Source organism: Podarcis pityusensis, assembly GCF_964106645.2.
Source record: "Podarcis pityusensis genome assembly, chromosome: 2".
Lineage (NCBI taxonomy): Eukaryota > Metazoa > Chordata > Lepidosauria > Squamata > Lacertidae > Podarcis > Podarcis pityusensis.
Window position 1 is genome coordinate 123,636,221 of NC_138029.1, and position 26,897 is coordinate 123,663,117.

Consider the following 26,897-nt stretch of genomic DNA (forward strand, 5'->3'; position numbering starts at 1 on the left):
GCGGGGTACAAATAAATTATTATTATTATTATTATTATTACTACATTGACTACTTTCCAGTCCACGAATGTGTGGGCTAGACCTGAGGGAAAAGTTGCGTATTAAGAAGTGCAATTCCCCACAACGACACTGCGAGGTGGATTACCATGGGTAGGCAAACTAAGGCCCGGGGGCTGGATCCGGCCCAATCGCCTTCTAAATCTGGCCTGCGGACAGTCCAGGAATCAAAGTGTTTTTACATGAGTAGAATGTGTCCTTTTATTTAAAATGCATCTCTGGGTTATTTGTGGGGCATAGGAATTCGTTCATTTCCCCCCTCCAAAATATAGTCTGGCCCCCCCACAAGGTCTGAGGGACAGTGGACCGGCCCCCTGCTGAAAAAGTTTGCTGACCCCTGGATTAGGCAGAGAGCCATAGCGACAGGCCCAGAATCACCAAATGAACTTCATGGCAGAGTGGAGATTTGAACCCTGGTCTCCCAGGTCTTAGACCGTCAGGCTAACCACTACACCACACTGCCTCTTTCTAGCTGAGTGCCTGTTACTGAACTTTGTAGAGAGAATCGACCCCCTTCACTTTCTATTCTGATCCAGACATTGGGGGGGGGCGAGCAAGGGGGGAAGCTTCTCTCCCCCCCCCAATCCAAGTAAATAAATAAAAATACTTAAGTAGAAATTGTAAAAAGTTTTTGACAAGTTTTTCTGAGCATGGGGTGAAAAGAAAGTAATTTAGAACAGCTGTTGTTGTGACATTTCATTCTGAATCTGCTAGAGTTGACAGAGCCAGGACCCATCTTATGTTTGCGATGGCAAGTTGTTTTAAACTGTTTTCAGATTGTGTTTCAATGTTGTAACCCATCCTGGGACCTTAGGGTGAAGCATGGACACAGCCAGGGTTATTTATTTTCTCAACAACAGTTATTTTAAATTCCCGTGTTTTTCTGTGTATAAGAGTAGGTTTTTTAACCAAAAAAATAGGTTTGAAATTGAGGCTCGTCTTATAAACAGGTAGTGCTGAGGGGTGTTTTCTTAATTTAGATAAAGGTAAAGGGACACCTGACCATTAGGTCCAGTCATGACCGACTCTGGGGTTGCGGCGCTCATCTCCCTTTATTGGCCGAGGGAGCCGGCGTACAGCTTCTGGGTCATGTGGCCAGCAGGACTAAGCCTCTTCTGGCGAACCAGAGCAGCACATGGAAACGCCATTTACCTTCCCACCGGAGCGGGACCTATTTATCTACTTGCACTTTTTGGGGTGCTTTCGAACTGCTAGGTTGGCAGGAGCAGGGACCGAGCAACGGGAGCTCACCCCGTCGCGGGGATTTGAACCGCCGACCTCCTGATCGGCAAGCCCAAGAGGCTCAGTGGTTTAGACCACAGCGCCACCAGCATCCTTTCTTAATTTGGAGTCCCCCCAAAATAGGGGGCGTCTTATACATGGAAAAATGCGGTACTTTCTTTTGACCCCAAGTGCTCAGACAAAAAACCCTGTCAAAATTTTCAGTCATTTGAAACCTAAGAAGTTAAATTTAAAGAGAGAAACTTTTTCAACACTTCCTTCTCAATTTCCAATGCAGTTTTTCTGTGCATGCTCAGTAAGCAAAGCCCATGTCATCGCTGACCTTAGCCGGGTCTTTACACTCTGCTAGGTCCTGAATGACTGCTCTGCAGTACAATTGGCACATGGCCAATTAGACCCACTGCTGTAGTATCCTAAATTCTGGCGTTCTGCAGAGAACGCCCCACACATTTCAACGAAGGATGAAACGATATGCTACTTGCATTCCCTGTTTAGGGAAGTTTTAAATCTTTAATGCTGTATTGTTTTTAACACTCGATTAGGAGCCGCCCAGAGTGACTGGGGAAACTCAGCCAGATGGGCAGGGTATAAATAATAAATTATATTATTATTTGTTTAGTTGTTTAGTCATGTCCGACTCTTCGTGACCCCCTGGACCAGAGCACGCCAGGCACTCCTGTCTTCCACTGCCTCCCGCAGTTTGGTCAGACTCATGTTTGTGGCTTCGAGAACACTATCCAACCATCTCGTCCTCTGTCGTCCCCTTCTCCATCTTTCCCAACATCAGGGTCTTTTCCAGGGAGTCTTCTCCTCTCATTTGCCTCCTTTCTGTGCTCAGGCTGATTATGTTGTTTTTCATCCCCGTGTTCCTTTCCTTCTTACAGTGCTGCCCAAGTTCGAAGTTTTGGTGAAGGCACCCAAGGAGATAACATTTGTGGCTGAGGAACTCGAAGTGACCGTCTGTGGCCTGTAAGTGAGAGCAGCCTGAGCTTCTGTCCCAGAGATGTGGGACTACGTGAATTGAGAACTTGGGTGATGTTGCTAGCACCAGCTAACCTCTCCTCCAATCCCCTTCACCAGCCTTGGCCGCACCACCCTAGCTCCGATGGAATGATTGCCATGTTGTTGTTGTTGTTTAATTGTTTAGTCATGTCCAACTCTTCTTGACCCCATGGACCAGAGCACGCCAGGCACTCCTGTCTTCCACTGCCTCCCGCAGTTTGGTCAGACTCATGTTTGTAGCTTCGAGGACACTGTCCAACCATCTCGTCCTCTGTCGTCCCCTTCTCCTTGTGCCCTCCATCTTTCCCAACATCAGGGTCTTTTCCAGGGAGTCTTCTCATGAGGTGGCCAAAGTATTGGAGCCTCAGCTTCACGATCTGTCCTTCCAGTGAGCACTCAGGGCTGATTTCCTTCAGAATGGATCGGTTTGATCTTCTTGCAGTCCATGGGACTCTCAAGAGTCTCCTCCAGCACCATAGTTCAAAAGCATCAATTCTTCAGCGATCGGCCTTCTTTATGGTCCAGCTCTCACTTCCATACATCACTACTGGGAAAACCATAGCTTTAACTATACGGACCTTGTTGGCAAGGTGATGTCTCTACTTTTTATAACCTAGATGCTGTCTAGGTTTGTCATTGCTTTTCTCCCAAGAAGCAGGCATCTTTTATACGTGTAATAAAAGCAAGCACTGCCTTTTTCTAGGGAAATTCTCGCCAGGGAGGGAGATCGTGGTATCTCAGTGAACATTTCAATTTCAAATATTCTGATTATTTCTACTTTTAGTTAAGTATTTTTATTTATTGACTTGATTTTTTTTGGGGGGGGAGCAGCTGCCCCCCCCCCAGCTATGCCCATAGGGTGAAGGGTGGATAATATACAGTCCACTTCCCTATTTTCACTGTGACTGAGCACGGTGACTTGTTTGAGACACAAAGCCGCAAGGCCTTGCAAAGAGAGGGAAGGCAGGCTGGGTAAATGATTACACCCTTTCCTCACGAGAACCTGAATCAAAATGTGCCCCATTCATATTTGCTTGCCCTTTTGTTCCAGACAACGGGTGAAGGCTGAGCTACCTCCCAGAGAAAATTGCGCAAATAATTCTTTTATTTGGCTGCTTTTTTACTGGAAGCAGGTAGGTCTGTGCCAGGGGTCAGCACACTTTTTCAGCAGGTGGCTGGTCCACTGTCCCTCAGACCTTTTGGGGGGGCCAGACTATATTTGAGGGGAGGAATGAACAAATTCCTATGCCCCACAAATAACCCAGAGATGCATTTTAAATAAAAGCACACATTCGACTCCTGTAAAAACACCAGGCAGGCCCCACAAATAACCCAGAGGTGCATTTTAAATAAAAGGACACATTCTACTCATGTATAAACACGCTGATTCCCGGACCGTCCGTGGGCCGGATTTAGAAGGCGATTGGGCCAGATCCAGCCCCCAGGCCTTAGTTTGCCTACTCATGGTCTATGCCAACTGTCTCATCTTTGAAGGGAGGCTTGCCAACTGCTCCTCAGCCCCTGGAAGTTGGACAGAGGGCATGTTTATCTGTGGGCGTTTTATACATTTTTTGAAATAAAAAAATCCATGCCACCACTGGCGGAGGAAGAGGAGTGCAGGGGGAGCGCACCGCCCCCGGCAGCATGATCCCAGTAGGGTGCCATTGCGGCTGCCCCCCCCCCCCCGCGCTGGGAGCCCGCCCCCGCCTGCCCTTCGCCCCCCGGAAGCTCCATCACTGCATGCCACTTCAAACTGGGTTTAGAGATGTTGACGCTGGAGAAAGTTTACCTAGATGGTACGTTTCTTGCCTTTTGTTTCATTGTTCCATCTCTTCCAACACGGTTGAAAGAAGCAAACAGAATCTACACAGAAACAAAAACAAAAAAGAAGGGAGGGGTTGCCTTTTGACTTTTTGCAATTACTAACTTTGGGCCAAGGCACTAATGATCCATTAACCTAAGAAGTTAAATTTAAAGAGAGAAACTTTTTCAACACTTCCTTCTCAATTTCCAATGCAGTTTTTCTGTGCATGCTCAGTAAGCAAAGCCCATGTCATCGCTGACCTTAGCCGGGTCTTTACACTCTGCTAGGTCCTGAATGACTGCTCTGCAGTACAATTGGCACATGGCCAATTAGACCCACTGCTGTAGTATCCTAAATTCTGGCGTTCTGCAGAGAACGCCCCACACATTTCAACGAAGGATGAAACGATATGCTACTTGCATTCCCTGTTTAGGGAAGTTTTAAATCTTTAATGCTGTATTGTTTTTAACACTCGATTAGGAGCCGCCCAGAGTGACTGGGGAAACTCAGCCAGATGGGCAGGGTATAAATAATAAATTATATTATTATTTGTTTAGTTGTTTAGTCATGTCCGACTCTTCGTGACCCCCTGGACCAGAGCACGCCAGGCACTCCTGTCTTCCACTGCCTCCCGCAGTTTGGTCAGACTCATGTTTGTGGCTTCGAGAACACTATCCAACCATCTCGTCCTCTGTCGTCCCCTTCTCCATCTTTCCCAACATCAGGGTCTTTTCCAGGGAGTCTTCTCCTCTCATTTGCCTCCTTTCTGTGCTCAGGCTGATTATGTTGTTTTTCATCCCCGTGTTCCTTTCCTTCTTACAGTGCTGCCCAAGTTCGAAGTTTTGGTGAAGGCACCCAAGGAGATAACATTTGTGGCTGAGGAACTCGAAGTGACCGTCTGTGGCCTGTAAGTGAGAGCAGCCTGAGCTTCTGTCCCAGAGATGTGGGACTACGTGAATTGAGAACTTGGGTGATGTTGCTAGCACCAGCTAACCTCTCCTCCAATCCCCTTCACCAGCCTTGGCCGCACCACCCTAGCTCCGATGGAATGATTGCCATGTTGTTGTTGTTGTTTAATTGTTTAGTCATGTCCAACTCTTCTTGACCCCATGGACCAGAGCACGCCAGGCACTCCTGTCTTCCACTGCCTCCCGCAGTTTGGTCAGACTCATGTTTGTAGCTTCGAGGACACTGTCCAACCATCTCGTCCTCTGTCGTCCCCTTCTCCTTGTGCCCTCCATCTTTCCCAACATCAGGGTCTTTTCCAGGGAGTCTTCTCATGAGGTGGCCAAAGTATTGGAGCCTCAGCTTCACGATCTGTCCTTCCAGTGAGCACTCAGGGCTGATTTCCTTCAGAATGGATCGGTTTGATCTTCTTGCAGTCCATGGGACTCTCAAGAGTCTCCTCCAGCACCATAGTTCAAAAGCATCAATTCTTCAGCGATCGGCCTTCTTTATGGTCCAGCTCTCACTTCCATACATCACTACTGGGAAAACCATAGCTTTAACTATACGGACCTTGTTGGCAAGGTGATGTCTCTACTTTTTATAACCTAGATGCTGTCTAGGTTTGTCATTGCTTTTCTCCCAAGAAGCAGGCATCTTTTATACGTGTAATAAAAGCAAGCACTGCCTTTTTCTAGGGAAATTCTCGCCAGGGAGGGAGATCGTGGTATCTCAGTGAACATTTCAATTTCAAATATTCTGATTATTTCTACTTTTAGTTAAGTATTTTTATTTATTGACTTGATTTTTTTTTGGGGGGGAGCAGCTGCCCCCCCCCCAGCTATGCCCATAGGGTGAAGGGTGGATAATATACAGTCCACTTCCCTATTTTCACTGTGACTGAGCACGGTGACTTGTTTGAGACACAAAGCCGCAAGGCCTTGCAAAGAGAGGGAAGGCAGGCTGGGTAAATGATTACACCCTTTCCTCACGAGAACCTGAATCAAAATGTGCCCCATTCATATTTGCTTGCCCTTTTGTTCCAGACAACGGGTGAAGGCTGAGCTACCTCCCAGAGAAAATTGCGCAAATAATTCTTTTATTTGGCTGCTTTTTTACTGGAAGCAGGTAGGTCTGTGCCAGGGGTCAGCACACTTTTTCAGCAGGTGGCTGGTCCACTGTCCCTCAGACCTTTTGGGGGGGCCAGACTATATTTGAGGGGAGGAATGAACAAATTCCTATGCCCCACAAATAACCCAGAGATGCATTTTAAATAAAAGCACACATTCGACTCCTGTAAAAACACCAGGCAGGCCCCACAAATAACCCAGAGGTGCATTTTAAATAAAAGGACACATTCTACTCATGTATAAACACGCTGATTCCCGGACCGTCCGTGGGCCGGATTTAGAAGGCGATTGGGCCAGATCCAGCCCCCAGGCCTTAGTTTGCCTACTCATGGTCTATGCCAACTGTCTCATCTTTGAAGGGAGGCTTGCCAACTGCTCCTCAGCCCCTGGAAGTTGGACAGAGGGCATGTTTATCTGTGGGCGTTTTATACATTTTTTGAAATAAAAAAATCCATGCCACCACTGGCGGAGGAAGAGGAGTGCAGGGGGAGCGCACCGCCCCCGGCAGCATGATCCCAGTAGGGTGCCATTGCGGCTGCCCCCCCCCCCCGCGCTGGGAGCCCGCCCCCGCCTGCCCTTCGCCCCCCGGAAGCTCCATCACTGCATGCCACTTCAAACTGGGTTTAGAGATGTTGACGCTGGAGAAAGTTTACCTAGATGGTACGTTTCTTGCCTTTTGTTTCATTGTTCCATCTCTTCCAACACGGTTGAAAGAAGCAAACAGAATCTACACAGAAACAAAAACAAAAAAGAAGGGAGGGGTTGCCTTTTGACTTTTTGCAATTACTAACTTTGGGCCAAGGCACTAATGATCCATTAACATGTTGTTGCAGTATCAGCTGCATCTGGTACGCAGGCTGAGACCCTACCTGGCCGCGGACTGTCTCCCCAGACTGGTGCATGCTCTAGTTATCTCTCGCTTGGACTACTGCAATGCGCTCTATGTGGGGCTACCTTTGAAGGTGACCCGGAAACTACAACTAATCCAGAATGTGGCAGCTAGACTGGTAACTGGGAGCGGCTGCCGAGACCATATAACACCAGTCCTGGAAGACCTACATTGGCTCCCAGTACGTTTCCAAGCACAATTCAAAGTGTTGGTGCTGACCTTTAAAGCCCTAAACGGCCTCGGTCCTGTATACCTGAAGGAGCGTCTCCACCCCCATCGTTCTGCCCGGACACTGAGGTCCAGCGCCGAGGGCCTTCTGGCGGTTGCCTCACTGCGAGAAGCCAAGTTACAGGGAACCAGGCAGAGGGCCTTCTCGGTAGTGGCACCTGCCCTGTGGAACACCCTCCCACCAGATGTCAAAGAGAAAAACAACTACCAGATTTTTAGAAGACATCTGAAGGCAGCCCTGTTTAGAGAAGCTTTTAATGTTTAGTAGGTTATTGTATTTTAATATTCCGTTGGAAGCCACCCAGAGTCGCTGGAGAAACCCAGCCAGATGGGCGGTGTATAAATAATAAATTATTATTATTATTATACCTCCTTCCATTGGCAAACATTACTCAGCCCTTTTTGCCACTGCATTGCTCCCCACTAGCCTCTGTGACCATCGCCACTGCCCTCGCGTGAAGCGCAGGCCCTGCTTGACTGAGAAACGGCACCGCGGAATCGTAAAATTGTCCAGCTGGAAGGGACCTAAATGTTCATCCAGTCCAGCCCCCTGCAGTGTAGGAATCGCAGCAGCTCGGGCAATCTCTGCAGGCTTTTCTCTATTTGATAAGAGAGGGAAGGTGTTGAGCGTTATGTATTCAGTGGTCTGTGTTTGCCTGAGCTCAAGTCTGGACTAAGGATTCTGAGCTCCTGTGTTCTGATTCAACACATGATGTCCAATCACAGAACATTTCAGGATTTGGGCCTCTGCCATTGGCCCTTGAACTCTGAGTCATGATTCGCAGCTTGGAAGTTTAGACAGCCAATCACGTTGGGAGTGGGAGTGGCCCAGGCTTCCAGGATTGTGTATAAGCAGTTGCTTTGCCCCTGTTTCCCAGTTATGTAGTTCAATAAAGGTTCTTGCTGTTATCACTGTGTCTTGCCTCGTGGGAATCCACCTACGCATCATTGAGAATTGTGAACAAAGAGGATGAAACGGTGAAATCAGCTATGATTAAATGGGCACAAGATGTTGGACATAATATAATGATGGCTGACTGGGAACAGTTATGGACCACAGGTGTGAAATTCACGGCATGTAATGCCTTAAGAGAAAATTTAATGAAAATGATTTATAGGTGGTACATGACACCAGTCAAGCTTGCAAAAATTTACCATTTGCCCGACAATAAATGTTGGAAATGTAATGAGACTGAAGGTACATTCTTTCACCTTTGGTGGACATGCCCAAGGATTAAGACATACTGGGAGATGATTTATAATGAAATGAAAAAGTTATTTAAATATACCTTTCTGAAGAAACCAGAGGCCTTTCTCCTGGGCATGGTCGGCCAATTGGTGCCAAAGAAGGATAGAACTTTTTTAATGTATGCAACAACAGCAGCAAGAATACTCATCGCGAAGTATTGGAAGACACAAGATTTACCCACCCGGGAAGAATGGCAGATGAAGTTGATGGACTATATGGAACTGGCGGAAATGACTGGCAGAATCCGAGACCAGGGAGAAGAGTTGGTGGAAGAAGACTGGAAAAAGTTTAAAGACTATTTACAGAAATACTGTAAAATTAATGAATGTTAGAAAAATGTTGGAATGAAATTATATGGCTTTAGTAGAAATGTTATAAGGAAATAAGCATAAATAGATTAATAGAGTATTAAAGGAAATATAAGGCTAGAATGTGTTAAGATAATTATAGGATAGAAAACAGAGGAAGATGGAAAGGAATTGCTGAAACAATTAACAGAAGTGGAATACAAAAAGGGAGGTGTGAGGAGGTCGTGGAAATAAGTGAATGATAAGATATTGAAATTGTTTGATTTATTTTAAACTGTTTTTGTTTTGTTTTGTTAGTTTAATGGGTTTAATGTGTCAATGTTACGTAGTGTTTTTGTATTGTATTGTATTGTATTGTTTTTGTAGTGTTTAAATCGGAAAAGCAATAAATATTAATTTAAAAAAAGAGAGAATTGTGAACAAAGGACACAAGATGTGGGACACAATATACAGATGGAAGATTGGGAAAAATTGTGGAAGACTGAAATAAAATTCACTGCATGTATGGCGATTAAAGGAAATTATATGAAAATGATGTACAGATATCTAACTCCAGTAAAATTAGCAAAAATGTATAAAAATAAAGAAAGTAAGTGTTGGAAATGTAAATCAGCAGAAGTGACATTTTCTCATATGTGGTGGGATTGCAAAATTGTTAAGAAGTACTGGGAAATGATTTATAATGAATTGAAGAAGATGTTTAAAACCACTTTTGTTAAAAAACCAGAAGCTTTCCTACTAGGTATTACAGTAGTGGATATACCAAGACTGCAAAAAGACTTTTTCAAGTATGCAACGACAGCCGCATGAATACTATTAGCACAATATTGGAAAGAAAAAGGTGTCCCATCTAGAGAAGATTGGCAAGTGAAATTAATGGAATATGCTGAAATGGCAAAAATGACAATGAAACTAAGAGGAAGAGACGACAGAGAATTTAAAGAAGATTGGAAGGACTTTATTGCATATATACAGAAGCAATGTACACAGGTTAATACATTAGCAGGATTTTTAAAATACTGGTAGAGATATTATGACTGGACAATAAGTAATTTTAATAATTTTATAATTTAAAATGGACATGCGATATGATGCTAAACAATGGAAACAGGGAAGGGAATGGGGGAAGTCAACTCTATTGTTTTTTTTCTATGTTTGAATATGTATTGTTTAATATTAATAAAATAATATTTTAAAAAAGAGAATTGTGAAAGAAGGAAATACATAGGAAGAGCCTTGCTGGATCTGGCCCACGCGGCAACTGGTATGCAGGAGCGTTTATGACCGTGCAGGCAAAGCAGAGCCACCATGGCTTGTTTGTTTGTTTGTTTATACCCTGCACATCTGGCTGGCTTGCTCCAGCCAATCTAGGCGGCTTCCAACACATATAAAAATGATAAAACATCAAACATTAATAGCAGCAATCTGATCCAATATAAAAAGTCACAATAACTTTAAAATAAACAACTTATTACCGTATTTTTCGCTCCATAAGACGAACCTGACCATAAGGGGCACCTAGTTTTAAGAGGGGGAATGCAAGGAAAAAAATATTATTTAAAGGCAGCGCTGAGCATAGCCTGTATGCATCCCAGGCTCTGCTCAGCGCTCCCTTTCACGAGCCGCATGGAGCGTGTTTGCGGCGCTTGCAGGCTTTTCTCGAGGAGGGAGAAGGGCAGCCCGTCACTGACTAGCTGCCCTTCTCCCTCCTTGGGGAAAAGCCCCCAAGGCCACGATGTTGGTTTCTGCTTTCCTTCACTGTGCAGCGAAAGGGCTTGTCACGAGACAGGTGTTTACATTCCACAGTCTGTACTGTTGGAGTTTCTCACGGGAAAGGGAGACTGGATGTGACGTACACTGGTTTCCTGTTTTTCACTGTGTGATTCTCTCCGAGCTGTCGAGGAGAGAGGATGCATTTTCCGCTCCGGCAGAGGCAAGATGTCTTTCTGTAATATACCAGCTTTGAACTGTAAATAAAGCAATATAGAGTATGCAGCACGTACTCCTCATCCTTCCGCTGGGCACGGGACTCTGCTTTAAACTAACACGTGGTTATGGGCTCCAGAAGTCGAATCGGAGTGCCGGCAAAGGATCGGAATGCAGAGGGACAGATCGGAACGGAATCTGCTCTGCGCGTAAAAGTGATTGATGAGGTATGTGCTACTGCTCCGGGCAGCCTGCCAGCTTCTAGTTAATGGCTTTATGGCTTTATGGCTGGACTTTGAACTTTCAAAGCCGGTTTTGCCGGGAATAGGCAAAAGGCTCCCAGGCACAAGTCACTATGCTGGGGAAATCGAAAGTAACTTTTAAGTGCGCTTTTGGAATAAGGCAGCTGCAGCAGTGACGCAGCAAGATTTAAAGCAGCATATATGACGCTGAAGGCTAATGCCAGAGTCATGATGGCCCTTCAGGATGCTTGTGGGATTCCTAAGCTCAACAAGAAAAATTACGCCGACTGGGTTCTGTATGCAGAGGCAATTCTGCGGAAAGAGGGTTTGTTTGAGGTGATTACAGAAACCCCCCCAGTTCCAGTTACAGATGCATGGGAAGCTAAGGATTCCAAAGCAAGGGGAACTCTTACATTGATAGTATCCCCAGAAGAGCTCTGTCTATTGCGTGATAAGACCTCAGCCAGAGAAATTTGGGACGCTTTGAGAGAAGCTCACTTAAGGACAGAAGCTGGGTCCACTATGTTTTACTTTAACAAGCTGCATAATATGGCTCTTGCTGAAGGTGGAGATGTGCGTTTACATCTGATGGAGATGCAAAATCTGAGACATGAGCTGCAACAGAGAGGACTCAACTTTCCAGAGGCTGTGTATTCTTTCATGATACTACAATCTTTGGGTTCAGGTTGGGAGTCTGTTGCAACCCAGATTGCTGTGCAACCAACCGCTCAGCTGACAGTGGACTTTGTTACTGCCGTGATATTAAATGAAGCAGATCGCCGGGGTGCTAGCTGCATGGGCAAGGGGGAGTCTTCACAGACGTCATCCCATAGTGCAGTGGAACCACCAGATGGCGCCAAAGCTTTGAAGGCAGTGAAATGCTACTCGTGTGGACGTCTAGGCCATATGAAGAGGGAATGCAGATATCCCAGGGCCAAGACAGAGCAGCGCAGCGATAGCTCATCGCGCGGAAAAGGCCGAGGCAAAGGCAAAGGTCCGGTGTCTAGGACATCGCAGCACAAGGCTATGGTTTCACGCTTCACTCCAAAGGTTGCAGAGGTCCAGAAGACGTCTAGATCTTTCTTCGTTGTTGATTCAGCGGCGACCCACCACATGTGCAACGATAAGAGACTGTTTGTGTCTTTTACACCGCAGGAAGGTGCGATTCACCAGGCGGATGACCACACTATTCCCAGTAAAGGCTACGGAACTGTTGTTCTTCACAGTTTGGACTTATCGATACAGAATGTGCTTTACGTGCCAGACGCCAAACATAATCTGCTCAGCGTTGGACAGCTGAATGAGCGGAACATTGACGTTTCCTTCAAGAACAGGAAGTGCATCATCACAAAGAAAAATGATTATGTATTGCATGCTGAATATGTTGATCGTTTGTTTGTTTTGTATTATGATGATGTTGTGCAGGATGACACTTGTTGCATTGCAGGTTCTAACAAAAGTTTGCATGCAGAATGTATTCATGATTTTCACCGAAAATTTGGTCATTTGCATTTTGAGGCAGTATCTAAAATGCCTGCCTTGGTTGAAGGTATGACTATTAAACCCTGCAGGTACCACATGAAGTGCAAAGCATGCGCAGCAAACAAGGTGAAAATGGCTGCGAAAGGTAAGGTGTCTAGTAGGCAAGCTACGGAACCATACCAGGTTGTTCATGCAGATTTGGTTGGACCACTAGCGCCCTCTTTGGGTGGAAATAGGTACTTCATGGTTCTCGTTGATGCATTTTCCAGATATATTTTTGTGTACAATCTCAAGCAGAAATCAGAGGCTTTTCCTAGGTTCAAGGAATTCTGTGCTTGGTTGGAAAATGTGCACGGTAAGAAGATAAAGACTCTTTTCAGTGATCGCGGGGGGGAATTCACTTCTCAGCAGTTTGAAGCTTTTCTGACTGAGAAAGGAATTCAACACGATTTGTCTAGTCCTCGCTCGCCATGGCAGAATGGACTTGCGGAACGGGCAAATCAGACATTGCTTCAAGGGTTAAAAACCTTGCTGCATGATGCCAATCTTCCAGAGAGTTATTGGGCCGAATCTCTCTCGTGTTTTGTTTACAGTTACAATCGCAGGTTATCTTCAGCGATTGGTTGTACCCCCTATGAGAAGATGTTTGGCAAGAAGCCATACATCAAACACATGAAAATATTTGGTTCTGACATGTGGGTTCGCTCACCACAAAATTCCAAGTTAGACAAGCGTGGATTGCATGGTATCTTTCTAGGTTATCAGAAAGGGTCTTACAGAATAATGATGACTGACTCTAAGACAATTAAGCTCACGAGAAGTGTTGAGTACAATACAAAGTGGGGGGAGAATGTGGGAATTTTCCAATGTTATCCTGATGACGGTGATGAGACTGAGGATAGTCAAAAGCAACCACAACAACCCACACCCACTGATGAAGGTTCTGAGTCTGAATCTGAAACTGAATCGGGTGATTCAGAGGATTTCAAGAGTGCGAAAGCCTCTATGCGACCCTCTGAAAGCTCTGATCAAGAATTGGAGGAACCATTGTTCACAGTAGGTCGTTTTTCTCCTAAGAAGGAAGAGGAGAGTGTTGAAGACTTAAGGCTAATTCGCAGGTCACAAAGAGCCACAAAAGGCAGACCTCCAAAGAGATTTGCTGATGAGTTTGCTACGATAGCAGTAACAGCTGTTAAAAGCTCCAAGAAGGTATTTGAACCTTCAAGTTTCCAAGAAATCCAGGGTTTAGATTCAAAGGAAGCTGAGCCATGGTTAAATGCCATGAAGGCTGAGCTTGATTCCTTAGAAAGGAACAAAACATGGGAGCTAGTTCCAGTAGTTCCAGGAATGAAACTGCTTGGAAGCAAATGGGTCTTCAAAGCGAAGACAGATCAAAATGGCAAGATAGTCAGACACAAAGCCAGATTGGTAGCCAGAGGTTTTGCACAGGTACCAGGTGAAGACTATCACGAGACCTATTCACCCACAGTGAGATATGAAAGCATTAGGCTTATGCTCAAGCTAGCTGCAGAGGAAAATCTACACATTAGTCACCATGATATTAATACAGCTTTTCTGTACGGATCTCTAGATGAATCACTTTATATGCTTCCACCTGATGGCGTACAGGTAAAACAGGGATTTGTTTGTGCTCTGAAGAAATCCCTTTATGGTCTCAAACAAAGTGCACGGTGTTGGCACACAAAACTCACTGAAGTATTGTTTTCTCTAGGTTTTCAGCAAGGAAAAGCTGATCCATGTGTATTTGTCAAAGAGGAGGGGCAAAAGAAACTGTACTGTTTGTTTTATGTTGATGATTTATTATTCTTTTGGAAAGATGTCGCAATGTACAATAACGCCCTAGCTCAACTGAAAGAGCACTTTGACATGAAAGATCTTGGTGAGGTAAACAACTACCTATCTCTGGAAATAGAGAGAGATCAAGATGGTAACATTCTAGTACACCAGTCATGGAAAATTGCTGATGTGTTAAGCAAACTAAATCTGATGGATGCTAACCCTATAGACACACCGATGACAACAGGTTATCAGGTAGATGACACTGAAGAAGCATTTTCTGACACTACACTGTACAGAAGTGTGCTAGGCAAGCTAAACTTCATTGCCAGATGTTCAAGACCAGACATTGCTGTTAGCTGTAATTTGCTAAGCAGACAAGTCAACAATCCTAGTGTCAAGGATTGGAAAGCTCTGAAACGCATAGCGCGGTATTTGAAAGGCACTATGCATTACAGACTGAGATTTAACAATCAGAAGTCTGGTGGTCTTGAGATATTTGCAGATGCAAGTTTTGGAAGTGACACTACAGACAGGAAAAGTACGTCTGGAGTTTGCTACATGTACAATCAAGGTCTGTTTGATTGGTCATGCAAGAAGCAAACAACAGTTAGTTTAAGTACTTGTGAAGCTGAACTGAATGCACTGTCTTATTCACTTAAGGATTGTGAATGGTTAGTACAATTGTGCAAAGATATGAAAATTCCTGTCAAATGTCCAATCCAGGTTTACCAGGACAACAAAGCATGTTTGGCTTTGCTGAAGTCTGAAGGTTGTAAGCAAAGCACGAAGCACTTGCAATTAAAGTTGCAGCATGCTAGGGAATGTATTCAGAAGGGACTCGTAACGGTGTCCTATATGCCAGGTAATGAAATTCCTGCTGATGTATTGTCCAAGATTGTATCAAGGGATCAACACTGTACCTATGTGCAGAAGTTGGGTTTGTACTGATATTGTACGAACACGCTGCCCAGTGATGTTCACAGAAAGGGGGAGGATGTTGGTTTCTGCTTTCCTTCACTGTGCAGCGAAAGGGCTTGTCACGAGACAGGTGTTTACATTCCACAGTCTGTACTGTTGGAGTTTCTCACGGGAAAGGGAGACTGGATGTGACGTACACTGGTTTCCTGTTTTTCACTGTGTGATTCTCTCCGAGCTGTCGAGGAGAGAGGATGCATTTTCCGCTCCGGCAGAGGCAAGATGTCTTTCTGTAATATACCAGCTTTGAACTGTAAATAAAGCAATATAGAGTATGCAGCACGTACTCCTCATCCTTCCGCTGGGCACGGGACTCTGCTTTAAACTAACACACACACACACTCCGCACGGCTCTTTAAAGGGAGTGCGACTCTTGGGGGCTTTTGCAGGAGGTGGGGGGAGTGAGAAAGCCGCGCTCTGTCCCTTCCTCCACCTTCCGCAAAAGTCTCCCCGCTGCCCTGCGGAGGCTTTGCGGTCTACCCCAGAATCCAGAACAGCTAGAGGGAGCGCTGCGCAGCGCTCTCTCTAGCTGTTCTGGATTCTGGGGTAGACCGTAAAGCCTCCGCAGGGCAGTGGGGAGCCTTCATCCCGCTGCCCTGCGGAGGCTTCACGGGCTACCCCAGAGCTGCTCAGGAGCGCGGGGCATCTGCTGTTCTTTACCCTGTTGGTGCAACTAATCATGCTTCTATATCTTCTGCCTGAGGGCATGGGATCAAGAAAGTGCCGGCCAGGGTGTGAATCATCCCTGAGAATTTTCCTAACTCTCTTGAGGCAACGTTCTTCCGCTATTTCATCCAGCGGATTCACGGGACAGCCCATAATATCTTGTGCTGTATTCACCACTCTCTGTAGGCACTTCCTATCAGATGATGTCAAACCAGCGTACCACACCATGATGCAGTATGAAAGGACACTTTCTATTGTTGACCTGTAGAAGAGATCATCAGATGTTGATTGACCTCCTTCTTCCGCAATACTCTGAGGAGATGGAGTCTCTGTTGGGCTTTCTTAACCACCTGGGTTGTATTTATTTTCCAAGTAAGGTCTTCACTGAGGTAAACTCCTAGGAATTTAAAGGAAGAGACTCTCTCCACACAGCCCTCCCCGATGTACAGTGGGGCTAGTTCTCCTCTCTTCCTCCAAAAGTCCAACACCATCTCCTTTGTCTTGCTGATATTAAGGTGCAAGTTGTTCCCTAGGCACCATGCAGATATATTTTTTTTAGATATTTCTAAACTCTGACGCTTCCGCTTCCTTGCTTCAGTGAACAGCCCCACCTGTCCATCCTGGAAGAGGGTGAAAAGGCCCTTACAAAAGAGTCACTGAACACCTTAAGAGGAGAGCTGTTTCCGTACTACCTGTTTATTGAGCGTTCACTTCTTTGTGAGAAGGCAATACAGCGTTGAGTCAAGCAATGGTTGCCCCACATATCCCGGTGTATTTCCTCACCACGTTCCTTACTGCAAATAGCCCAATTTCAGGGTGAGTTTGATGATGGAGGGAGTCTGGTACTGCATAAATTTCCTCGTTCCACTGTGCCAGATATTTGGAGAAATAGAGCGCTTGAAACAGAGTTTGGATTTGATATCCCGCCTTTCACTCCCTTTAAGGAGTCTCAAAGCGGCTAACATTCTCCTTTCCCTTCCTCCCCCACAACAAACACTCTGTGAGGTGAGTGGGGCTGAGAGACTTCAAAGAATTTGCTGCCAAGGAGTGTGGGGGAGTCTCCTTCTTTGGAGGTCTTTAAACAGAGGCTTGACAACCATATGTCAGGAGTGCTCTGATGGTGTTTCCTGCTTGGCAGGGGGTTGGACTCGATGGCCCTTGTGGTTTCTTCCAACTCTATGATTCTATGATTCTATGATTCTATAAGTGTGACTGGCCCAAGGTCACCCAGCAGCTGCATGTGGAGGAGCGGAGATGCGAACCCAGTTCCCCAGATTACGAGACTACCGCTCTTAACCACTACACCACACTGGCTCTCATAAAACACATAAAAGTGGGCTAGATGCACTGGGTTAAAGCTGACCAAAAGTCCAAAGGTAGCATTATTATCAATTTACCATGGAGTGGAAGGTTCGCAATCTAGGAAGGACTTGCTCACAAATTTACTGACAGCTGCACGACTTATTATAGCTAGGAAGCAGAAAGTCAATATAAAACGGAAGAATGGTATAAAGAGGTGTGGGATTTGGCTATTCATGAGAAATTAACATGTGCTATTAAGGTAAGACGGGGAATATGCAGGATAAATTATTTTGAGGAAGGTATTTGTAGAATTTGTACTGTTAAAATGGAAAGGGGTCAAACCATCGCAAAGAGGTGCTGAAATTTTGGGAGGTTGGATAGTTACAATGGAATGGTCTCAGTGGTGGGGTGCACATTTTTATTTTTATTTATTTATTATTATTGCTTTGTCAAAATAAAAGGTAATAACAATAATGAGCCCGGCTTCCGCTGAGGAGGACGGGATATAAATAATTCATTATTATTATTATTATTATTATTATTATTATTATTAGTATTATACAGTGGAACCTTGGTTGTCAAACATAATCCATTCTAGAAGACCGTTCGACTTCCGAAACGTTCGACAACCAAGACACAAAGGTCTGCTGGCAATTTTCACTGAGAAAATTGAAAAACTCGCCTTGGAAGCCGTTTGACTTCTGAGGCGCGTTTGAAAACAGAAGCATTTACTTCCGGGTTGTCGGCGTTCAGGTTCCGAAACGTCCGGCTTCCAAGACACTTGAAAACCGAGATTCCACTGTGGTAATAAATGAACCAGATGAGCCTTTCGGTCTCTTCCAACCCTACAATTCCGTGACTCTGCAGAAAGATAAATCTGGGGCCAAACGAATCTTCTTCCCGGCACTTGGCATTGCTTCCCTGCCCCTGGTTGAAATGCAGGCCATTGCCTTGCGTAGGAGGCCCTGCCAGTGACCTCTTTACTCTGTTTGCTTGGCAAAGACACCTTCTGTGGAGTGTTGCAGCTTCCCTTCCCCGTTGCTCCAGCACAGTCCCAGCCCCCTGGCCTCTTTCATCTCCTCCGCCTTGCAAAGAGAGCCAGTATGAAGGTCGATGTGGGAGCAACAACAGCAGCAGCCTCCGCCGCTACCATCTCGCTTGCCCACGGCTGAATGATGGGGAAGGGCCGGATCCTTGGAGGACCCATCGCCTTTCTCTTCCTGCTGCTCCTTCTTCTGGGGGACATCTCAGCACCTAGCACAATGCCGTAAGCTGCTTGCCTGGACATCTTCCCCTTCCCCTTCTCTCCCTGTGCTTTCCACAAACTTCTCGAAAGAAAATTCGCTTAATTATATAAATTAGAACCATGGAATTGTAGAGTTGGAAAGGGACCAAATTTCTTTTCTATTTGGCACTACTCCCTCTCTTTTTATTAGTTTTTTAACATCCCATTTTCAACAATAATTAAACATACTTTTACATCTTATTCAATGTTTTTGACTTCCATCAGCCCTGTCTGAAAATTTTCCAATCTTAGCGTGCATTTCTTATTTTCCCTATTACATTTCAAACTTATAACCAGTATCTCTATCTTTTTCTACTTTGTAACTCTTTGTATATTTCTCCTTACAAAACTTCTTGTAGTCCTACTAGCGTAATTTGTTGATTACAGTTGCTCTTCAAATAATTCATATACTTCTTCCAATGTTCTGTAAATCTCTGGTCCCGCAGGTTTCAAACTCTTCCTGTCATTTTGTCCAATTCTGCATAGTCCATTAATTTCGTCTGCCATTCTTCTTTCGTCGGAATTTCTTCTTGCTTCCATTTCTGGGCTAATAATACTCTTGCTGTATTTGGTGCTACTCTGCGCAGTATTGCATTTCTATTATTTTGGAAGGGACATAAAAGTCTCATCTTAAACAAAACAACATGGGTTGTAGCCACCTGTAATGAGCCATAGCCCTCTTCAGCTATCTTTAGCGCTGTTACATGATAGAAGGAACAGGCTTGTTTTCTCCTGCTCTCGAGGGTAGGACTCGAACCCATGGCTTCAAGTTACAAGGAAGGAGATTCCGACTCAACATTAGGAAGAACTTTCTGACAGCAAGAGCTGTTGGGCAGTGGAATGGTCTCCCTGGGGAACTGTCCTTCCTTGGAGGTTTTTAAGCAGAGATTGGATGGCCATCTGTCATGGAGGCTTTAGATGAGATTCTATAATGCATGGGGTTGGACTAGAGGACCCTCGGGGTCCCTTCAAACTCTAATATTAACCATTTATAATAATAATTTATTATTTGTACCCCGCCCGTCTGGCTGGGCTTCCCCAGCCACTCTGGGCAGCTTCCAACAAAGATTAAAAATATATCTAAGATTCTATGATTCTATGTCCTCATTCCCCTTTCCCCCCAGGCATCACTTGGTGCTGGTACCCTTCGTCCTCCAGGCAGAAACCTCCGAGAAGATCTGTGTCCATGTGAGGCACCTGAACGAGTCAGTGACGGTGAGCATCACCCTGGAAAATCTAGCAGAGACTCACACCAGCCATGTGGTGTCCAAGACAAATCTGTTCCAGTGCATCCCATTCCGGGTGAGTTTTTCTCACTTAAGCATGTTCTCTTTCATGGAGAGCACGGGTTGCGGTGGGGTTAACCAGACACCCCTGTTGCTGGGCAAGTTGGTTGGGTCGGCCCAAAGTGTGATTGGACTCCTCAGGTTGCTTTGGAGAGTTTGATGTTGCCTTTGAGTGACAGCCTGGGTTGAATATATTCACTGCTTCCTCTTTCGCTGCGAGCATCGGATCATCTGCCCACCCTCCTTAATTTTAGGGTGTTTTTTGCGTTTGACCTTGCTATGCCTGTCATGGGGTCGTCTGCTTTTGGGGCAGGGGTCTGGTAGGAATTTTGTCCATTTGGCTGATTGGCTGGTGCCGTTTGGTTTTTGCCTACTGCGTAGCAAATTGTCACAACTTGCAAGGTTGCGGTTAGGCATTGGTTTTAGGAAAAGTTGGTTGGTGAAGGGGTATGGATTGGCTGTGCCTGCCCCTCCAGTCCTGTTGCTGCAAGGGTATTCCATTAAAGGATCCAGGGGCTCACCATGCTTTTGTCCGCACCCCTGTCAAGGGGGATAGGGCCACGCAAGAGCCCCTGGGAGCATTTGGGGAGAGGTGAGGGTCTGGCACCCAACTCCGTCTACTCCCCATAAAATGTTTTCCCTTACTGACTTCGCAGGCTCACGGATGTCAGTTCTGTCTCTGGGCAGGGACAGGTAGTCGTAACCAATGCCTAAGCAACCACTCACATTGTTTGCATTTTAAGAAAGTTGTGGCTAAAATTATGCCAAAAACCTTAAACAAAAATTATGGTGTGAAGTGTGAATTTATTTAGGGGTGGCTTGGGGACCTCGACGCGCAACCATTTTGTTTTCTGTTACTGATCAAGATGTCTGGGCATTTTTCCAAGGAAAAGCAGGATGGTTGTGGTCTCGTAGGAAGCTGCCTTATCCCAAGTCAGAACACTGGCCTGTCCAGCTCGGAACTGACTCGGCAGCAGCTCTCCAGGATTTTGGACTCCATCCTAAGGAGGACCTGCCCATCCCCACCTGTGGCCTTTGATCCGAACCCCTCCAACCTGGTTGCCCTGCTCTTGGTCAACCCAAGGATTACCTGTCCCTCCCTGAATTCAGTCCCAAACTAGCTGGGTGTCAAGGCTTCAGGAAAACTATTCCTCCCGCAGCTGCAGCAAGAGCAGAGAAAACAAGGCAGAGTCATATATATATATATATATATATATATATATATATATATATATTATTATTAACAATTTCAACATAACAATATATCAAAACATATCATATTCATTATTTCCCCCCTTTTTCCCCACTCCCCATCAAACCCTCTCTCTCCCCCAAGACTTCCCTCAGCTCCTCTCTCTGATTTCTCAGCACATGTTATTCTCTGCATATTATAAAATTATATCAGTCCTTATATTACCTATCTACCATGTTGTCAATCAATAAATTTGTGTATGTTTATTCAAAACCTGCCAAGGAGTCCAATTCGTTTTGTTGTCTTTTTAAATACTTTGCATAAAGTTCCCATTCTTCTTTAAAGTCACAGTTGTCCTTGTCTCGCAATTTGGACATCAACTTCGCCAGTTCTGCATAGTTCATCAATTTCTCTTGCCATTGTTCCTTTGTCGGGGTTTCCTCATTCTTCCATCCTTGTGCTATCAAGACTCTTGCCGCTGTTGTGGCATACATGAATAAATTTGACATTTGTAAAAAAACAACAGCCCAGAGGCAGTGTAGGACAAGACTTGCCAAAGAAAACAAATGCATAGACTTTCTAAATGAGTTTATTCATTCATAATAGCGAGAGACAAAAGAATGCAACAAGCCCTGACAATGGCGTTGCTCCAACTGGGCTCCTCCTTCTGAGCAACAGCGCCTCCCTTTATGGTGGCCGCATGTGGCCAAATGTCTCTGATTCTGTCGTTCCTGCGCTCTTAATGAATGCTGCTTTCTGGAAGAAGGGGGAGGGTCAGAAATACTCTCCAGTGACAACGTGTCAGCTCTGCCTCTGCCTCTGTCTCCTCTCCCCCTTCTTCTAATACTTCCCAACTCTCGTTCATCTATCTCTGAACTGTGACCTCCCTCAACCCCCTGCTGTAAATCGATGGTGCAGTCCTCTTCTTCCTCCCACAGCCGCCCCAAGGTGGGCTCGAACAACCAACCTTCTGGTTGACAGCTGGATGCACTAACCCATTGATCTATGCCATGGGTAGGCAAACTAAGGCCCGGGGACCGGATCTGGCCCAATCGCCTTCTAAATCCGGCCCGCAGACGGTCCAGGAATCTAAGGGTTTTTACATGAGTAGAATGTGTCCTTTAATTTAAAACGCATCTCTGGGTTATTTGTGGGGAATAGGAATTTAGCAGATTTCCACCAGCCTTTGGACTGCAACTCCCATTGGAGTTGGGCCGGTGTTGGAAGTTAGCCTGGCTGTTGGCCCCCCGTGACCAAATGAAGATGCCTGGGGGGCACAATGGCGCCTGACATCCCCATCGCCTGGAGGTGCCTGCCTGGGGTGTTGGAATGTCCTAGAGGAAACTTGAAAATGGTCTTGAACAAGTTGCTAGGCAACAGAAAATTTCCCCAGCGACAGGTGTCCTTATTAGGGCATGTGATCAACTAAGTCTGGGTCAGTGTAAATGGATATGTTAATGGGTCAGCATTAGGTCTCTGGCCGGATGGGTAAAAGAGAAAAGGATCATGTTGTTTTATTCGTTTTTGACCGGTGTGAAGTTTTGTAAATAATAAAGGCTCTGAGAAACAGAACCAAATGGTGTGTACGGTGGACGCTCGGGTTGCGAACGTGATTCGTGCGGGAAGCATGTTTGCAACCTGCAGCGTTCGCAACCCGCGATTTGGCGCTTCTGCGCATGTGCAGAGCACGATTTAGTGCTTCTGTGCAGGCGCAAGCCCCAAAACCTGGAAGTAACCAATACTTCTGGGTTCGGTGCAGTGCACAACCTGAAATCGCGCAACCCGAAGCGTCTTTAACCTGAGGTATGACTGTATTCCTGTATTCCTGTAATGGGAATTCCACTAAGTAAAAGATGCAGGAAAGTTTTTCTGTAAAAGAAACTCTGCTGCAGAACGAAAAGAAAACCCATGAGCTCACGCACCAACATGGGGATCCTTGGATCGTGGCTGACTTCACACACAAGCAACACATCCTGTAGAATTCTATCCGTTATATTTTATCTGTACAATCAGAATGAATTTCAGGAACCAATATGCTTTTTCTGTGCAGCCTGAGCAAGAGCGTGAACAATGTTACTGTTACCCACGGGTAGGCAAACTAAGGCCCGGGGGCCGGATCTGGCCCATTCGCCTTCTAAATCCGGCCCATGGACGGTCTGGGAATCAGCATGTTTTTACATGAGTAGAATGTGTGCTTTTGTTTAAAATGCATCTCTGGGTTATTTGTGGGGCATAGGAACTTGTTCATTATTATTTTTCAAAATATAGTCCGGCCCCCCACAAGGTCTGAGGGACAGTGGACCGGCCCCCTGCTGAAAAAGGTTGCTGACCCCTGCCCTACCCCACTGCCCTGCTCACAGTTGTGAAGAATCTTTGTACATTCTGAATGGTCTGTGTCACCATTCAGTAAAAAGAGGTCGGAATAGGCCAATATGTATGTGGACTGTCCCTGGATCGAGTGACTTTTCTTCTCTAATGCTGTTGCCTTACCCCTTCTCCCTCTTCTTCAAGGTCCCCAGATTGAGTAACTCTCCCGATGCTTCTGAGGCCACCCTCACCGTGGAGGTGGCGGTGAAGGTGAAGGTGGGGCTGTTGATAGCCCACGAACAGAAACAGGTGCTGGTCAGGAACCCGGAGAGCTTGGTCTTTGTCCAGACAGACAAGCCCATCTACAAGCCAGGACAGGAAGGTAAGTGAGAGGCTGCAGTCGCAGCAGTGACAGTGGGAGAATCCCCTACAGATCACGCTTCCCTTTTCCAAATACTTTTTATTAAGCGGACCCTTCTTGCTGTGGGAATGTTGAAGAAAGTAGGAGAGGATATATTGATTAAATATTACCCGTCCTGACTCACGCTAGTGAGCAAGCAGCAAAGCACATTCCCTTGCAGATTGTTGGAAGCAAGTTGATGGATTCGTTAGTTAAGCAATCCAGTCTGAATTGCTCCTGGTAAGTTTCCCCTCTTAAAATAATAATAACACGGCAGTCTTCTTTAAAAGTAAGAGTAAGGTTTACAGTGGACACTCGGGTTGCGAACGTGATCAGTGTGGGAGGCCCGTTCGCAAGCCGCAGCACCGAGGCTGTGCACGCGCGGGTCATGATTTGGCACTTCTGCACATGCGCAAAGTGCCATTTAGTGTTTCTGTGCATGCTTGAGCACTGAAACCTGGAAGAAACCCGTTCCGCTACTTCCGGGTTCGGCATGGTGCGAAACCCGAAAACGCGCAACCTGAAGCGTCTGCAGCCCGAGGTATGACTGTACTTACATTCAGTTCACAGCAGTAATCTGAAGGCAGGCTTTATCTTGTGGTTACAGTTACATTTGTAGAGAAAAGAAGTCTCTGAGCTAGGCCTCAGACTCTCTACCTCGTGGCTTCCATCCTTTGTAAGGATGAGCCGTGTGCTGCTGGCTAAGAGCCAGCAGAGAGGAAGATGGCAAAAGAGCCAAAAAGCCAAAGATGGCTGCATGGCTGGCCCTTTTATAGGGTCTGGTAGGGTCACACCCATCTAATTGTTCACACACAGGGGGTGGAGGCTCCAGAGGAGGTATGGCAGGAAGTCCTCCCTGTCTGAAGCAACATTCCCCTGTGTGTCTACTCTAGACAACAGGAAATGTTGTGTTTGACTGCTTCAGCGATGATACATCCCACAGTTGCCAGGGCATCAGCTGCCAAACATTCCTCTTTTGACCAGAGAGTTTCAGGGGGTTTGAACTGAGTACCATCTCCATGTGCTCTGCTCCTGTGACACACAGAGTAGCAGAGTCACATGTAAATCCTTCCCCTCCTTCTTCCTTTCATAGTTCGGTTCCGCATCATGTCTGTGGACGAAGATTTCCGACCCTTGAACGAGACGGTGAGTTTCGTCATCACGTGCGCCATGCTGGTCTCTGGAACATTTGGTAAACCTCTTTCGATCCATGCAGACTTTTGGGCCTACAAAGAGGGATGATGGGACACTTTGCCCTTAAGTTAGTTAAACAAACATGGCACCCCCCCCCCATATCCACCTCTCTGTTTCCGATGTTCAGGCTGCAAGTGCTGATCTTCATAAATCTCGAAACAGCAACATGCATGCGCACGAGGGGGTGGGGACTAGCTGCTTCTGAGGAACTTCAAGGTTTGGAGAAGTATATTACATCTCCAAGAACCGAATCCAAAGGTTGCGAGGAGGAGTGGCTGCTGTTATGGAACATGGCATGTTTGCAGAGGAAGGACTTTCGTGATGCAAGGATGCTTGGGCTTATTTCCATCTCTCCTCTCCACCCATCTCACACGCACCCCTTCTGTAGGGTCCTTGCCAGAACCAGGCCTGGCAGCATCAGGGCTGGAGGGTAGAGATTGCTTGACTAGAACAACAACATACCCCAGGGGGGCATTTTACTCTGCCCCAGTTGGGGAGAGCAAGACCTTCTCTACTGGACTTGCCCACCTGATTGGAATGTATATGCTTTAAGCTGTGGCCTTTGTTTCTTGTAAGCACCATGCTATTTTTATTGATGAATTGTTTTATTTGAATGAGTACAAACAGGAGAATTCCTTTATGCAAAGATCCAGGTTAGGAGCAAGAGATCCAGGTTAGGAGCAAGATGAGGGAACCCCTGCAGAGATTTAAAATCACAACACAATTCAAGGCGTGGAAATATAAGCTGTTAGAGCTTTAAAATATGCCCTTCTAAGTTCCTTCCAAAGTTTTCCACTTCTCCTAGTGTAGAAAAAGGCAACACTTTAAAAATGGTTTACTTACAAACTCTTCAAAGGTCAGGTTCATGTGTTTTTCCATACAGCTTTCAGAAAACATAGACAGTAGGACTTACCTTTTAACGTGCAATGTTTTATTGTGTTTTTATATATGTTGGAAGCCGCTCAGAGTGCCTGGGGCAACCCAGTCAGATGGGCGGGGTACAAATAATAAAATTATTATTATTATTACAGGCTAGTTCCAAAGTGATGAAAATTCCTAAATGAAATTCCTAAAATGTTTATATAGGAACACAAGGATGGCTTTGTTTTTTAAAAAAGGTCATTCACTGTGAGCTTGGAGCAACCAGCTCAGACCTTTTTACAGGCCGGGATTGACATGGTAGAATGAAGAAAACAAGAGGACAAAAAGTCTTCCTCCCAAAGTGAAGTGGAGTGACTTACCTAGGCCTGGCAGGACAGTTTACTCTATGACATTAACCCCTTCGTGCATAAATTAGACTTCAGCTGGGTATCCAGCATTATTAACTGGGACCATTATGGTGAAGGAGCTTAGAGATATTGGAAACAAACAAATCTAGGTGGGAGCAGGTTTGTGTGGTGCTGGAAGGGGTAACACCATTCGCTGCTGTCTCTGACCCCCCCTCTTTTTTTTACTCCACAGTTTCCATTGGTTTACATCCAGGTAAGTGTCTAATTCCCCGCCTCTACTCCACCACCTCTCATCATCACACCAGAGTGGCTGTTACATTGCCCCACTCAGACCACCTTTCCTAATATCCAGAGGCTGCTTCATTCCATAGCTTCCCCATAAGCCGCTCAGATCTCCTGAGGGTTTTAATTTTGCCATCCTTAACAAGTGTTACGCGCCTAAGTTCATCCCTTCCTGCAACCCCTTTGTGGGGTTCTTCAAAAGAAAAACCCAGGCAGCAGTTTTGGAGGGACCATTAGAATCATAGAATCATAGAATCATAGAGTTGGAAGAGACCACAAGGGCCATCGAGTCCAACCCCCTGCCAAGCAGGAAACACCATCAGAGCACTCCTGACGTATGGTTGTCAAGCCTCTGCTTAAAGACCTCCAAAGAAGGAGACTCCACCACACTCCTTGGCAGCAAATTCCACTGTCGAACAGCTCTTACTGTCAGGAAGTTCTTCCTAATGTTTAGGTGGAATCTTCTTTCTTGTAG

General features: G+C 45.7%; 1 protein-coding gene and 2 long non-coding RNA genes across 5 annotated transcripts in view; 1 reads left to right on the forward strand and 2 right to left on the reverse strand.

Annotated features, from left to right (window-relative positions):
- The window catches only part of LOC308470283, an 82,679-nt gene extending 78,921 nt beyond the window's left edge, over positions 1-3,758 (reverse strand). Inside the window, exon 1 of the long non-coding RNA XR_013982337.1 lies at positions 3,698-3,758. This is a non-coding gene — a long non-coding RNA (uncharacterized lncRNA). The remainder of the gene's footprint in view (positions 1-3,697) is intronic.
- A 14,576-nt stretch (positions 3,759-18,334) lies between these two features.
- Positions 18,335-26,897, forward strand: part of LOC308469318 (alpha-2-macroglobulin-like) — a 63,516-nt gene continuing 54,953 nt past the window's right edge. Inside the window, exons 1-5 of one of the 3 annotated variants that reach the window (XM_080991565.1) lie at positions 18,335-18,514; positions 19,657-19,834; positions 23,522-23,699; positions 24,811-24,863; positions 26,373-26,393. In XM_080991565.1, coding sequence (XP_080847691.1) covers positions 18,420-18,514; positions 19,657-19,834; positions 23,522-23,699; positions 24,811-24,863; positions 26,373-26,393 — 525 coding nt within the window. In that variant the 5' untranslated portion in view covers positions 18,335-18,419. The remainder of the gene's footprint in view (positions 18,515-19,656; positions 19,835-23,521; positions 23,700-24,810; positions 24,864-26,372; positions 26,394-26,897) is intronic. The other 2 variants (XM_080991564.1, XM_080991563.1) reach the window with 2 other exon arrangements.
- Positions 21,584-24,795, reverse strand: LOC308470268. The gene is made up of 2 exons (XR_013982321.1): positions 24,275-24,795; positions 21,584-21,766 (listed from the first exon to the last, which is right to left on the reverse strand). It is a non-coding gene; the product is annotated as an uncharacterized lncRNA (long non-coding RNA).